The sequence below is a fragment of the Ascidiella aspersa genome, chromosome 3 (genome assembly GCF_963924565.1).
Source record: "Ascidiella aspersa chromosome 3, kaAscAspe10.2, whole genome shotgun sequence".
Classification (NCBI taxonomy): Eukaryota; Metazoa; Chordata; class Ascidiacea; order Phlebobranchia; family Ascidiidae; genus Ascidiella; species Ascidiella aspersa.
The window spans coordinates 13,699,451-13,715,590 of record NC_139449.1 but is presented as its reverse complement, the minus strand read 5'-3'; the positions used below and the strand labels follow the sequence as shown (position 1 = coordinate 13,715,590).

The 16,140-nt window shown below is 35.3% G+C and overlaps 1 protein-coding gene across 2 annotated transcripts; it reads left to right on the top strand.

Moving 5' to 3' along the window:
* The first annotated feature begins 4,548 nt into the window (after positions 1–4,548).
* Positions 4,549–9,261, top strand: LOC146160310 (centromere protein N-like). Of its 2 annotated transcripts, none has more exons than XM_083385705.1 (8): positions 4,549–4,675; positions 4,829–4,981; positions 7,106–7,151; positions 7,481–7,620; positions 7,918–8,064; positions 8,125–8,272; positions 8,452–8,582; positions 8,688–9,261. In XM_083385705.1, exons 2-8 carry the CDS (start codon positions 4,862–4,864, stop codon positions 8,892–8,894), a joined length of 939 nt encoding a protein of 312 aa, XP_083241831.1. In that variant the 5' UTR covers positions 4,549–4,675; positions 4,829–4,861; the 3' UTR covers positions 8,895–9,261. The 2 variants fall into 2 exon arrangements, with proteins under 2 accessions (XP_083241831.1, XP_083241830.1); XM_083385704.1 differs by having other exon boundaries at positions 4,829–5,023.
* The last annotated feature ends 6,879 nt before the right edge of the window (positions 9,262–16,140 follow it).

Sequence of the window (16,140 nt, the reverse complement as noted above, 5' to 3'; positions counted from 1 at the left end):
GCGACTATGAAACCAAGCTAAAAGCAAAACTGATATTGTAGTTAACACTTATAAGGATCGGCTGAAAAGCGTTGGAAGTATATTCCAAAATAGCGGGCGCAGGATTGTGTTTCGTGACAGTTTTTTTCAGCAGGGTTAGGGTATATTACAGAAATTAATTTATGAAATTAGGTTTAATGACGTCAAGATACGTAAATTAGATGTCAGATTATTCGTAAATTAAATGTCAAATCATTTGTTAATTAGATGTCAGGTCACAGCAGGATTGCGAAGTCGGACTCGGGACTAGAGTAAGACTTTAGGTAAAACTACCCAAGTCACACGTGTGCCCTGAATATCCATCTTATTTAAATTACGTAGTTTATATGGGTTAGACAAAGGCTGCAGAGTCTGAGCCGGACTCGGGACTTAATGAAATTGGCCGCAGTCGGACTCGGGGTGTTTTTAACCGACTCCAGAGCCCTGGTTGCCAGTGCAAAATCAAACATAGAAAAATGTTTGACACGCAAATTGTTGATATTTTTAACATTATTATTAAACTGGCACACTGTAGGCTATACCTACCGTACAAAAGGTTGCCGACCCCTGTTTTAGGCTGAAGAGGGGCTACTGCAAGCGCAATTGAATGGTTAAATTTACAAAAAAATTCGCATTACCGCTTAACTCGCCAAAACTTTCATTTTTGTAAATCTGATAAGCTCCCCGACGACTTAAGCTAAAACAATTTTATCAAAATTGAAAAAGACATACTAAACTAGGGTTGCCATACGTCATTACGTCAGGATTTTCCCTGACATGTCGAATTTAGTGTTGAAATCTTCGTCAGGGAGAAATGACAAAACCTGCCTTTATGTCCGTGATTTAACCATACTGTATATTATACAGGGTGGTCCAAACCTATATGCCACATGTGACCCGCGACATCATTTTTCGTGTTGAATTATTGCAGTGCGTACCTTTAAGGGTTTAATCCGCAGTGGTTCTCAACTGGGGTACGCGGCACTCTAGTCTATAGGGTGCTATTTTTAACGCTTAAGGGTGCCGAGTCCAGTTTTTTAAGCTTCTTGATACATTTTTTGTGTACGATAAAAGTGTGTAGCAGTTTGGACTTTGGAACTATAATTGGGTCATTTCGTGGCCATTCATTCTATTGAAACAGTAAAATTTGAAACAGTCTGTTGGATTGTGACGTCGTCACACCAGCCTGTGTGACTTCATCAAACTGTCAACATATTGCTATACTCGTGTCGTGTTTCGTAAATTGCTTAGAATTTCCCGAGTCCGGATGCGGATCTACTGGCTGTATTTTACCGATTTACGCAACGAAAAGTATGTGGATATTCAGCAATCCATTTTTATAGTTATGTCATATACGGTAATTCATTTATCCACAATACATGGTTGAAAAATATCGCATATGCTATTCCGCCTTTACAATTTACGGTTGGTAGCCATATCAGTTTCAAAAAATGGTGCTGAACATGCGCACGTCGGACTCGGGACTCGACTCGGGTAGTTCGTGGTCTTACTCGAGTCCGACCGTAGCAAAACAAATCGATTCAGTCGAGTCCCGAGTCCGAGTCCGACTCCCCAGCCCTGGTTTAAAGTCTAATTATTTGGCTACAAACAAAATTTTAATCTGGCCAAGCTGCTGTTTATTAGCCGAATTGCTATAACAAACACTATCTCTTTTACAGATTCGAGCTGAGTTTGGTAAGATCTTTAAAAATTCACGAGTGAAATATAACTAAAATATCCATGCTTCAGAAATCGTAAAATTTGAATGAGAAGCAGATTGTTTAGTTTGCAACCTAGGCACATGAATGCGCCGTGCGTCTCATCGCACCATCGAAAATAAAAATTTCGGCAAATTCATATATACAAAGGGCACTTTTTACGTAGCACGCCTTTGTTTTTTATCTTTGGCGGCCATAAGCTATGAAATGCAGGCGGGTACACCAGACATAACTCTACCGCTTTCTTGAATAAAATTCTGTAATGGGGTGAACCAAAGAGATTATAACTTATATAATCTATAAAACCTCTTTGGGTAAAACAAATTAAATAATTATAATCTCTTTTGGCAGTGTTGTAAACAAGTCATTTCGAAATGACTTAAGTCCCAGTCAAGTCATTCGTAAAATAACTTAAGTCCAAGTCAAGTCTTTTTGAATAAATAACAAGTCAAGTCCCAGTCCAAGTCATCGGTTGCCCAAGTCAAGTCCCAGTCAAGTCATAGTTAGAGCAAGTCAACTTTAAGTCAAGTCATTTGCCCAAAAGACTTAAGTCAAGTCAAGTTATTTTGCCCAAAAGACTTAAGTCAAGTCAAGTCATTAAAAAACAGTGACTTAAGTGCACTTAAATCAAGTCATTTACTCATGTCATTACAACACTGTCTTTTGGTGATCAAATTAAAAAAACGAACCACTGTAGAACATTAAAAAAAGAAACGACGATACTTCAGTAGCCTCATATAGAATACAAATTATTTAGTATTCTATGATCCGATTTTAAAGGCTGCATTGTTGACTGTTGTTACGCGCGAGTAATTCGACTTGCTTCTTAGATCGGTAGAAAAGCCGCGAAAATTTGTATACTGATTGTTCAAAACTCAAAATTTGTATGTTCCTATCATTTGAAAGGTGTTTATAAAGTAGAAAAGCTTGCGTGAAACTGTAAATTACTAGTTGCAACCGACTTATGGGTTTTTTTAAGGGTATATTACTGGTCTGGTTCACTGCTAGTCTAGTGGTTTAGTCTGTTTTTATGCCACTTCACACGGAGATCTCGGATGTGCAGAACCAAAGGTGTGCAATTATGTTTTTGAATACCTCTGGTTGGAAATCTTACCACCATTTTTTTTTTAAATTGAAGTTTGCTATTTACCAATACAGGTGTGCACACAAATATATATATATAGAAAGAATATCGGGCGCTCTTTCACTATTGTACGTAAAAATTAATAAAAAAAACATTTTCTTCAAATGCCGCTTACCACAACGCATATTGTTTGGGTTAGGGTTAGCGTTTGGTTGAGGGTGGGTCAAGTTATTATTAATAATAAACATAATATTACTTGACCAACCCTCAACCAAACGCAAACCCGCACCCTAACCCAAACAATATGCGTTGTGGTAAGCGGTATTAATATTTTTTTTTTTTTGCATAACTTTTCACGTACAATAGTGAAAGAGCGCCGAATATCGGGTGTGCACCTGCCACAGAATGCAGATTGGCCCTGTGGAACACTTCAGATTTCACAGATGTTTTCACTCAACAAACAAACGGGATTGAAAAATAAAAATCCCCCGGAATCCCGACGAAAGTTTTGTGTCCTAATTACATCATTATGATGTTTAAAATTACTTTATATTAGCTCCAAACATTTAATTAAGCCCATTTATGTTCTGTAGTATTGCTGCTGGAATCTTCCAAGACCTTCTCATAATAAAGGCTGCACCTTTATTTGTTTTTCTTTAGAAAACAAGCGCATGCATGCGCATTTTTATTGGTAAAATAAATTTAATCAAGTTTTTTTGCTGGTAAGCACACTTAAAGCAGCTTAGGCAATGACTTGAATAGGTTTGGTAATATTTTTTTTCTTTAAATCAGTCAAACATGACAAATATTTTAAGGTTTTGCTATGTTGATGAACCAGATTGGAAAGTTTTGATATTGCGCGGAGGAGAAGATTTTGCAGCGCCTGTAATAACATTTCTGCCCAAATTTGCGCGACTGTAACAACATTATTTGTAAAATTTGGACGGCTGAAAATGGAGTACTATCCTAAAAACCGTTAGCGCGAAGTTTTGCGCGTTTGAGCGATTATTCGGGGCTGACCGCATTTAACATTGATTTTATATAAAATGCCCGGCTATGACCGCGGCTGGGCGTGGGGGATAAATCCTCCGCGCAGGCCTTACTTTCCAACCTGGTTGCTGAATATCCGGGATTATAAACTAATTCCCAAGATTCGCAATGGTAATTTCGCGAAAAATCCTGGGAATTTTCTGTCAAAACATTCGTGTATAGGAACTCTACAATTAACATCCAGCAAAAGCGTGTGGTTGGGGGAATTTTTCCACCAATTGCCCAAAACCATGTTTTCATAAAAAATGGAGACCCCAAAATGTGCATGATAGTCAAAGTTAGACTACTTTTTTAAGAATCTGCTTCAGTTGATAAAGGCCTGTTGTTACACCAACACCTAATATTAGCACAGACAGTGAACAGTTGGGAGCATCACCTGTGCCTAACTCGGTACATTGCAAAGGCATAAACTCTTATTTCATTCAAAATTATTTCTGAGTACGGGGTTAACTATTTCTTCTTGATGTTTTGAGTCTGAATGGAGTGGATAACCATTGCCAAGTGATAATATTAGTACTTAGTCTGGTACCAGGTAACATTGCTGCTGATCCAACCGTTAGTGATTGATTTTGCTCCTTGTGCTAAACATAAACATTTATTTAATATTGTTTTTTGTCAGTTTTTAATTTGTTAAATACTAACTGTCAACCTCAGACAATCCTTTGACGCTCCTTTGGTGTTGCAACTCCAGATTGGAAACCTCTGTTTTAAAGCTAAACAAATGTTTTGCCTATAAACTGGAAATCCAATTGAACAGTTTAATGTCAGCAACTTTGCCTATAAGATTCTAACAACGACTTTTTTGGTAACGTCAAAAATGTTTTGTAATAATATTTAGTATATCATAGTTTGAAATAAAAAATTAATTGCAAATGTTAAAACAACCGAAAAAAAGTTTTACCTTCATTTTTTTCAGCATGTCTAATATAACATTATTTTTTTATTCCTTGTTATTTAGGTTTGCTAAAATATGTGCTAAGGTTGAATAACCATGGAAGATTCAGCATTATTGTTGCTAAAAAAGACTTTAAGGAAAGTGCCGAAACAGCAACTTATTATCGTTCTTTTAAAGTGGGGGAATTTGCCTGTGGGAAAGGTCAATTTCAAAATGGTAAAATATGATATAATACACCAAATATGTTGTCTTGCAAAGGTAAGGAAGTGTTATTAGCTAAAAAATACGTTCTTACTTGCTCTGAAAAGAGTATTCATTTTTTGTATAAACATAGATGTTCACAATAATACACAAATGCAGGCTGGCAGAATCTTATCAGCTTTCTGGTGACAAGCATTTTTGGCGAAAATTCTTCGGTTTTTGATCGCGACCCTAAACTGAAATGATGTGTTCGCCTAGAAGGAATGTTTGAGCCTTGCCATGCTTTGGCGATAAACAAGGCTATTAATAAGTAAATTAGCAACAATTTTTGTGACATTAAGTCATAAACAAATACATAAGGGACATGTGAAGGTACAACCTGGGGCCTGGGGTTGTACGTACATGTCTGCTTTTCTTGCTTTAAAAGTGTTACATAGATAGCTGTTTTCAGCCAAACTTGTGTGAAAACGTGATGCTCAAAACCAGATTGAAAAGCATGAAAAAATATTCTTTGGATAAATTTCCAATTTATATTGCTCGAAATAATGATATTTATAATAAAATTTAATAGAAATTGTCATAGTCACAGTGCAACATGCCCCATAGTATGCATATTACCTTTGGGATAGATTTTTTGAAAACAAAGACACATAACCTAGCAAAACCAGGCTAAAGTTCGCGCAAAGGGGAAATTTTTTGCATTTGCGTAATTAAACAACCAAAAATTCACTTTAGGCCATAGGTGGAGAAGCATAGCCTGGTACATCCTTAATATGCTGATGTGAAGGTTATACCTGTACATTTAACAGGAATGGGGAATTCAACTCAATATACAGGAAATCAACTCAATATAGAAGTACTTGCCAATTCAAAGTAAAACTGCCAACACGTAACAATTGTATGATCAAAAGTGTGTACATTTTCACTGGCTTTTTCTCACTCAACAACGTGCTTCACACTACCGTAACTTTTTTCAAAATGACACAACAAAATTTATTTCTGCCAATTGTAGTTTGTAGTGTCATTACATATTTTCGCTGTTCAAAAATAGATGTGATTAAATATGGGTGGAAACAAACACAAGGTATTTTGTAAATTGGATGTTGGAAAAATTTTTTTTGCACCAATTTCTTCGGTTTTGTGGAAGATTCTTCGGCCGACATAGTCGCCAAGTCGCCAGCATTCTTCCATACTGCACAAATGTATCACAGCAACCAGAGGTGTGCACTCTGCAACCTTTTAAACAGACCTTCCTAATATGTGTTCTTATTAGCTAGATTCAGCCTGACTGAAATGCTGGCACAACAAACAACTAATGTCAATTCTCCTAAAGTTCAGTAGTCAGTATTGATCGATTTGGGGATTGTGTGCACCCTGTAGTTTGTTAATAAGCTCCTTCATGTATGTAAAAAAACATGCCAATATTACAGCCACTGGGTTTTCTAGGTCATAAACTGAAGCGATTTCAGGCAGAATTAGTGCTGTTATTCTTTTCTATTTTCTAAAAAGGAATTAAGTGTGAAATTGATTTTGAAGTAAAAAAATAATAACCCTACTTATCAGTAATTACTCAGTAATTACCAGCAAAAGGTAACAGTACTGGGGAAACCGATTTACTGCATCCGTATACTATCATTGAAACAGTTGTTCTCCTGTAATTTCCTTATAACTAATTGCAAATGTGCTCTCTAAAACGATATAGGACAAGATATAGTGGAGATCTACTCTGCTCACAACAAAGAAATGATCTAAGCGCTGTCTGTCAGTAAACAATACACTTCCACAATACATAATTAAATAATTTACAATACTGAATGGCAAAGCATTAAATTATGCTTCTTGTATGTTTGGCTCAATAAACATGTGCATCCTGGGCACAAAACTGATTTATAGTTTTATATTTTTTATAGGAATACTGTTCTATTTGATTGTAAAGAATTTAAAACATCAGTTCCTATAAAGCTACATATTTTTAACAATTAAAACTATTATTTTTTTTTGTAAAAATATGTAAGATGTAAGTAAATCTTTAAAATATTATGTATCACTCATCTTTATGATAATCCCGATACTGTGTTAGAGTCTAACTGTGACAACTTTATTAGTCTATACTTAAATAACTATTTTATATTTTGACAGAAAAAGAACGTTTCCATTGCTGATGCACTTCGTCTTAATCTGTTATGTATGACTTTTATTACTTACTTAAATGTGTATACAAAAGATTTAAAATTAAAATAAATTGTCTAATGACTAGAAAATTATAAAATAACTTTTGCTTCCCTGTTGAACTGTGTTTTTGTGTCTAAACAGTAATTAAAGTAACATTTCGATTTTAAGGAAAATTTAAAGTTGTATTAATTATCATTATAGAAGTAATAATACACATTTAAATCAAAAATGTGGCAAATAATATTATGTCATTTTAGGTGATGCATAAATTCAGTTCACTGCAAACTGTCACAGCTAATTTAAATTTTAATTGGCTGATTTCAATTTATTTTATTCTTACAGGGCTGATAATAAATCCACATCAGAGAATTTGGAAAGCTTATAAAATGATAGGACAGCAAAAAAAGCAAAGTGAACTGAATTACAATTGTTCAACATTTGAAAAATGTTTAAAGCAACAATTTTTCCCTTCATTTTCTTGTGTGAGTTAAAAGCAACTGCCTCAGTGTGTGGCTTAGCGATTTGGTTGCGGACCAATTATTTTTTTCATTTTATCACTAGCCCACAAAATTAAAATCACGGGCCAACAAATAAATAAATTTTTTTGTGGACCTGTATTTGTAACCTACTGGTTAAGTTCATGCCAATGTGAAACTGTAAGTGTAATAGTATTAAAACTGATAGAGATTGATTTTATATAAAACAATTCTACTAAATGATAATCTAGGTTAAAAACATTTGCTAAGAACAAGTTAAACACACTTTCAAACTTTTTTCAGGATGCTGTTATTGAGGAGGAAAACAATGTATTTTGGGGTTGTGTAAGCTTTTCATCTACCAAGCAATTATACTTCATGTATTATCCTTTATCATGTTTACTTTTTTGTTCTAATGTCAAGTTAAAACAATTTTCAAGAATTTCCGATGTGAGTTGCCTTATGTATTCACAAAGTGGTTTATCACTAATGCTGAGAACATATATTTAGGCAATCGCATTTGTAGTTGGTTTTAAGAAGGCCAAGTCGTTGATGCTTGAATCAAACGATCCAAACTCACTGGCCCAAAGTATATTTTCAAATGATGATACTCGCATATTGAAGAAAAATCAAGAAAACAATCCAAAAACTAGAATCGGCAAGTAAAAGTTAGTTCTCTCGAAAATATCTCAAAATATTTGATGTAAAACTACTATTAGTACTATTTACTGCTAAAATTGAAACAATATATTGTTTTGAAATACAGAATATTTTATTATCAGTGATATCTTGAAAGTGGTTGTGTAATTTCTATTTAATTTTTGTGAATTTGTTTAGAATCTGAAAAGTTTCCTTGGGATGACAGAATTTTAGTCCAAAAAAGTGAAAGTCAGAGAATGTTGGACAAAGATATTGAGATTAAATTGGAGAATGAAGTTCAACCTGTCATTCATTTTATAAACATAATAGTAAGTATTACAAAATTATTTATGAGGCTGAACAGGCAACCAGATGGCCAGCTGACCTAATAATTTTAATGTTCCAACTTAATAATGAATCTTTTTTACTTCCAGTCAACTACTAAAATCCGGGGTACTACATTTCTCCCCGAAATAGATCCTGGTGCCATTATATCATGTCAAACCAGATTTGTTGGTCCAAACGTTCTTGAAGGTCTGAAGGCTATGGCGAAACAAAGTTTAATCAAAAAGCGCATTCCAAGTTTTCTGGTTTCTAAATCACAGCATCTGCGTTTACGTGACCCAAGTGTTACGAACTGACTTTGTACAAAAAATGATGTGTTACTTTTGCTGTACACCCGTATACAAACGTAGTTATTGTACTACAATTCTTTCATTTTATTACCCTATATTGCCGATTTCTGTTGTTAAGTCAGTTTTTATGCTGTATGTTTTACATAAAACATGTGTAATTAAGTAACTAAAAAACAATTGGCCATGATTTGCGATTTACAGGTTTTAAAATTACCCATTTAAAAATTGCAGTTTTTGTTTGGTGTTTGCCAAAACAATCTAACACAGCTCATAAGACATGGAGTGGGCACCCTTTCCTAATCGCGGGCCTAAACCAAACCAAGAAAGAGCGGATCAGCGATTTTTGCTTGTTTGGGACATGAAACGTTCAAAGATGACGTCACAAAGTAACGTCGAAAGACATGTAAGCTCCAGAAACCTGTTGCTATCGTCGAACTTCTGCGCAAACATGGAAATAAAATCAAGCTTAAATGAGGCCTAGAGGGAGCGCGCGACCCCCTCCCCCTAAATATGCATATTTGGCAAAACTTAGTTGACAGATACCTCATGACATTATCAGTGTAAAAACAAAGTGAAGATAAAAGCGATAAAACATAAAAAGAAAGGAAAACATTACAAAAACAGCAGAAAAAATGCGAAGTAAGCCTATGGGTCAGTGACTCAGTGTGTACCGCTCGCTAGCTATAAAAAGATATAAATATGAGGTTGTATTGATGTTGAATTCTGGTTTGTGATGTTGGATCAGCAGAGACTCGAGAAAATATAGACGATATTTGTCATGCCGTGAACCCAATATTTCCGGTTAATTGAAATTAGCCTTACAGTGTCTTTCATACACGTCTTTTGCCTTGCGTTTGGCCGATGTATGTCTGGTTGCAGCTGCATCGCAATCGGTACACCACGTTGTTTTTGTGAAGTAACGATGGTGGATCTTTTAGTGCAAATCAGGAGGACAGCTTTGACGTTTCATGAACAAACCTTAACTTAGCCTTGTCGTTCGTGCTTCGTTGAATAAAACGTTAGTTCTCGTATTATTTAAATGCGAAATCTGGAGGCAGTGTAGACCTCTCTGTTAGCACATGTTGCTCCAACCAAACATATCAACACCAGGCCTAAACAAATAACATTTTTACAAGGGCCGCAGCAAGCCAAATACTTAAGTGAAATGCTTTTTTTATAGCATGGCATCATACAAAAATAAATCTTAAGAACACTGTGTTTATTTGGTTTAAATTCGTCCAATTTTTGAAAAAAAAGGTGGCGTAATAGGCACATAAAAGAGGTTTGCATATTGCTCGAAACAACATATTTAAACTCTGTTTTGAAATTGATTGCATGGACCAACGCATGGTAAAAAATTACCGAATAAAATTGGCAAAACTAAAGCCAAACCATAGGCGTTAAACTGTTTCAAGAGAATGATTGTTTGTTTTTTAAACATGTTAGCTGGCCCAACTTTTATAACATCAGTGAGGTTCCTAGATGGTAAGGCACACTTTTTTCGAGTCACGTTTTTTTTACAACGGCATAGTGCTAATAAAAAAATAAATAAACTCCAAAGCCATTCAGAGATCAAAAACAAGACGGCTAAAAAGTAGTAAAACTACATTAATATAGCAAACGTAATAATGACTACATCGTTTATGACGTGTAGAGAAACGACGCATGTCTGTTTGTGCTTGTAATTATAGCGTGTTTGCCTGGTGAAGTGTTTTCACCTCGATACTCTTTTCCTTTCCTGGCCATTCTGGTAAATACAGCCGGCATTTCGGCTTAATTTATCCCCATCGCAGTCGCTCTTGTGCTATACAGTGTCACGCTACTGCTGGATAAAAAACAACAGTCAACAGATGCATGCCTTACTTGCGAGACGTGTTTTTACTGCGCTGATCTCAAAACCAAATAAACGGATAGATTCTATCTCAACCAGCACTTACAGAAGACGTTATATTAAAGTGTGAAAGCCATTGTGGCCATTGTCTCTGGTCACGTGTTATGGTGATTGATGTTTTACATCTCACCCAAAATAACCCGACCACTTTGTCTAAAATCCCTGCATCACTTAACAGGTATCTTTCATTATGGAAGGAAAACAGAGCAGAAGGCCAAACCTTGTTGCCAATTCCCAACATAACGCTAGATTTATCTCATTTGTGACTGCAAGCGAGCATGTTCTGGGTATTATAAACCAGGGCTGCGGAGTCGGTTAAAAATAACCCGAGTCCGACTCCGGCCAAAAAAATAAACCAGAGTCCGACTCCCGAGTGCCGAGTCCGACTCCGGTCAAATGTGCGATTTTTTTGAGTCCTCAGTCCGGCCCGGACTCTACAGCCATTCTGGTAAATACAACCGGCATTTCGACTTATTTAATCCCCATCGTAGTCGCTCTTGTGCTATATAGTGTCACGCTACTGCTGGATAAAAAACAACAGTCAACAGACGTGTTTTTACTGCGCTGTAAGCCATTTCATTGAAAGCGAACTATGCTGAATTATGTGAATGTACAACAAATTTATAAGCGACCTGACAGTATGCACTTTGAAATGCTACGACAGTTTGTTTAGTTTCGATTTAGTGGAGTTCATATAGCATGGTGGTCATGTCTCCCCTGTTGAAATATGCAGACGTAACAGTGCATGACAATTGAAGGTGTGGCATGCCTGTGATCGACTGTTGTGGTAGGCTACTGCTCATAAAAGCTACAAAACAAATTATTATTAAGAGTAAATAATTGGGTGGCCATGGCCCCCCCTGGCTACGCCTATGACAGCTACACATCTACTACTTTTTTAACCAATCTCTTTGAAAGTTGAGTGTGATTTTTTTTGTCCAGTCGTCTGATGCAAAAGTTTTAAATTTGCAACAGGCCTGCCTTTATTTATGACTTAACTGATATAACTTTTTGTTGATAATTTGCTTTGCCAGATGTTGACAGGTGAGGCAGTGCCTCACCTGCCTCCCCTGATTGCACGTCCCTGAATAACATGACCGTACGCATTATCTACGTAACAAATATATTTTTCCATCATTCCATAAGTACCTCGCCGTAATTTATAGACGCGGTAATACATAAAGAGGCAAGGCCATGCAGTAAAGTTTTGCCCATCGTGGAACGCAGGGAAGAATTACTCGAAGCTTCATTTATATGACGTTCGTGAAAAAATAAAATATTTTGATTGCAAAATGATTTTACAATTAGTTTTGTAAAGTCGTCACCAAACTAACTTCTAGGACATAAGTTAAGGCTGGAAATTTTCGGCCCATATCTGTTTTTTTTGCGAAACAAGTGAAGGAAACTATAGAACAGGGGTTCTTAACCATTTTTGTATGTTTTACCTTTTTAACAAAGATGAATATCAGATTTACCCCCAATATATAAAATTGTGCATATTTGTTAAAAAACGTAAGTAACAAATTACATGAGTAATTTTGCCGTTATAGTTGAATTTTGTGGGCCTAAACTGCGCAAAAGTTAAACGTAATACACACTGTCTGCTCGCAGACACGTTGCCTAAATCTATGCCGTGATTGCCGAAAAAACTGATGAATTTAAGCAGCAAATCACATAAAAAAAACAAGAGATAAGGATGTTGCCAATAAACTAAAAAAGTATCAATTAGCGAAGCTTGACGTTAATTACGGACACTGGACGGTTAATCTGAACTTGAAAAGTAGGATAGACTACCACTACCTACATCTGGCACAATTTTCTTGTCCCGTCAACTGATGTGGATATGTTGATTGATAGCTCATTTACCCCCTAAAACGAGGAAATTTAACCCCTAGGGTAAATTTACTCCAGGTTAAGATGGCTGCTATTGGACATGCAACGTTTATACTAAACCACAAACCAAAGCCAAATTCATATTGTTTGAAAGCAACCCTGATAAGTAACGCTATTTACAACATACCCCCCGATAAAATATACAACAACCGCAACCCCCTCTAGTTTATTTTTGTGTTTCCTGATTTGGAAAATGTGATACGTCACCATGACGTAACACTAGACATAGAGTCCGAAGAGTTGCATGGTTAACAAACGACTGATATTAATAAATATTTTGCGTGTTATTTTGCTATTACCGGTATTATTATTGTGTTGATTATGAACGTTTTATTACAATTCTGTTATTATTGCGGCTGACCTTGCATTATTTACCATTTTTGTATTGAAATATTTTAGTGGCTCTCTGGTACTTGTATTTTCTGCAAATGGCTCTTCCATTGAATACATTTGCCCACCCCTGCTATAGATGCATATTTTTCAAAATAAAAGTCATAACTGCTTGTATTAGGATTAAAACAAAACAACTTGCTTGTGATTGATGTAGTGATAAGACAACGGAAATAAAACTTAGACAACCTACTGTAGATGGTCCTTTATGGTACAACAATCTTGCTACCAACTGCATTACATAAGCCTATAAAGAACTGTAAGTAACGTTATACCCCTTAGAAAATCTTTTTACTATAGGAATAGAAAAGTGGGGTTCTATGTTTAGCATTTCTCTACAAAAAGTTTTCACTACTAAGCTAAACAAAACGAAAAGGAATCTTAATGGAACAAGATATTAGTAAAATTCCAAAGTATGCACAATGTGAAAAGGTGGAATTACGCGTTTGGCTGGCATTTAGTGACTGTGTGCTAACTTTTTAGAAAATGCAAATTGCATTATTTTCCGGGGAGTGTTGATGATCTGTATAGCTTAGCATTTGGATGGGTTATGCATACCACTCAAAATGTATTTTTTGCACACTTAGTTAAACTTATTTCCAGAAAACCTGGGTTTAGTTTGTGTGACGAACAAAAACGACATTTTAAGCTATAAATCCCCGTCACCAAGGATTTTATAAAGGGGAATAAAAGTACTATTGTGGTGAATCGAGTTACGTGTATAAAAAAAATTATATGTCAGACGTTTTAAACGCCGTGTATCACAGCTGTGCGTTGTTTTCAAAGCGCTTTTTTTCCAAAAATTCAAAATTGGCGATATCTTAAAAATGTGATGTGCTAGAACAGCTAGCTAGATAAAGGAAAACCAAAGGTATATTCGGATTCATCGTGAAAATTACATCCAAGATGAAATACTCACATTCTCGTTTAAAAAAAAAAGTGAAAATTTGTTGACCAGTGTTATCTTACGGCAATTATCTCTATTTTGCTCTTTTTGCTGCTGCTAATGCTGCAGTCTGTTTTTGATTGTTAACTCCTTGTGTTTCAGGCTGATTTAGTAGTACTAAGTAATTCGTCGACCATATAATAAGTTTGGTAAGTTAAGTTGCTAGATCTGTAGACTGTACAATTGAATTTGTTTAGTGCTTCGTTTGTATCCAGAAACCGCATTAAAGTACGATGATTGCCTTGAGAGCAAGTTTGCTAGTTGAGAGCGGCGCCTCAAAAAATTATTATGGAACACTATTTGCTGTGCCCTTTTTAGGTGATGCTTTGCAATTATCCTACTTTCTATGTCGATAATATGCTAGGTCTTTTTTTTTGGCAATTCTTCTTGTATATATGTCAACTAAACTGTTTACTCAACATTTTTTTTTAAATCAGCCTCTTATTTTTTTGACATTTTAATGGCTTTTTTTTCTTTTTGGTATGCCAAAAATGTGAACAGAGCAATTTTAAAAGATTTGCCCCCATAAAACAAGTTATTAGTGTTCCACTTCAGTAAAACACCAGAAACAGTAACTCACGACGACAACACGCAATGCAGTAGGCCTACTTAAACTAATGCAGTGCATCAATGCGCGGATTAATTCTTAATAGGTCAAATTATTCGCCCTAGTAATATTATGGCTTTGGACGAATTTAATTAAAATATAAATCAGGTGGGTCATATCATGGAACATAGATTAAAAAACGTTATAAAACGCATGCCAAACAATAAAAAAATGCCACAAGAATGTTTTCCAAATTCCAACATATAACATATCACAATTTTTAATCACACTTTAATACCTCTAGTAGTAGTTAACCAAAATAAAAAGCACAACAAGTTAGCTCTCTGGTTATATTTAATATGTTGTATTATATACACATGTCTTTAAAAACGCCACGTAGTGTTTTTTATTTACCTACGCAAATATAACCACCAATTGGGACTGTTTAGTTCGGTGCACCAAGAAAAATCCTCAAAAGTGATCAACATATGCAGGGACATTTGGACATGCGAGCATTCGTTGTACAACACAAAAATATTTTTAGTTAGTAATTCGCATCAAGTGCTTATGTTAAAAGGTATATTGCTAGAGTAACATGGTACACTAAAAACATTACAATAAAAAACACTGTTGGTTTACAAATACTATTGTATTAAGTAGCCAAATCGCAAAACTGTTATAAACAGCTGCAAAATCATACAGCCAAGGACCGTAGATTTACACGGGGGGTGTGCAAGCCAAGTTAACCGGAAAACGGACTTTACGGACAGAAAGTTCCTTAAATTTAATTCACCTACCAAAATAGTTAAACGAGAAGAGAAAAACAGGGTTGTCGGTAAGACTATAAAAACGGTGCAAAAGATACATTTTAATTTAACTAGCAAATCAATTTTGCGTGAGAACTGTAACTTTCGCCCTATAATACTTCCTTTTTTGCCATATTATCTATGTGGAGTCTGGTGAGTAAAAGGCATGTATGTTAATATATTACTTAAACGTGGTATTAAAGGTTAAGTTAGTCTATAAAAGGGCTGGTGTTTTTAGTCTTTTGGTAAAGGAAATGTTATTTTTAAATTCGGTTGAATAGTCAAATGTATTTCAATTTAAAACAATAAAGATTTACTACTAAATCTTGGATGTTGCGCAACGAAAAAAATACAATATTGGCGGCAACGCGACGATTTCTTATAGATACACCTAAACCCGGCCTTATCGCATTTAAGGTTACTGAAAAATTTCAGCCTTTTTTATGATACAGGAGAGAATTCTTAACTGGATGTCTTCTGGTTATCGAGTTTAATATTATTTATTGTATAAGCTCGGGATTTGGTGTATTTATTTCTGCAGAATTATTTTTACCTTTCAGCAAGAAAATTTGGAATTAAGCAGAGAAAATTGCTGTGGGGCCTTAAGAGGCCCATAATTTTTTAGATGGTTACAGAAAACCATTCAGCGTGAACGTACAATACTTTCAACAATTTAAAAAAAAATGTTCAACAAATTTTGTATATTCAGTTTTCCGTTGGATAACAATATAATAAGTCATCTTGCGTAGTACAACAAAACAGCCGCAAAAAGTGACTTT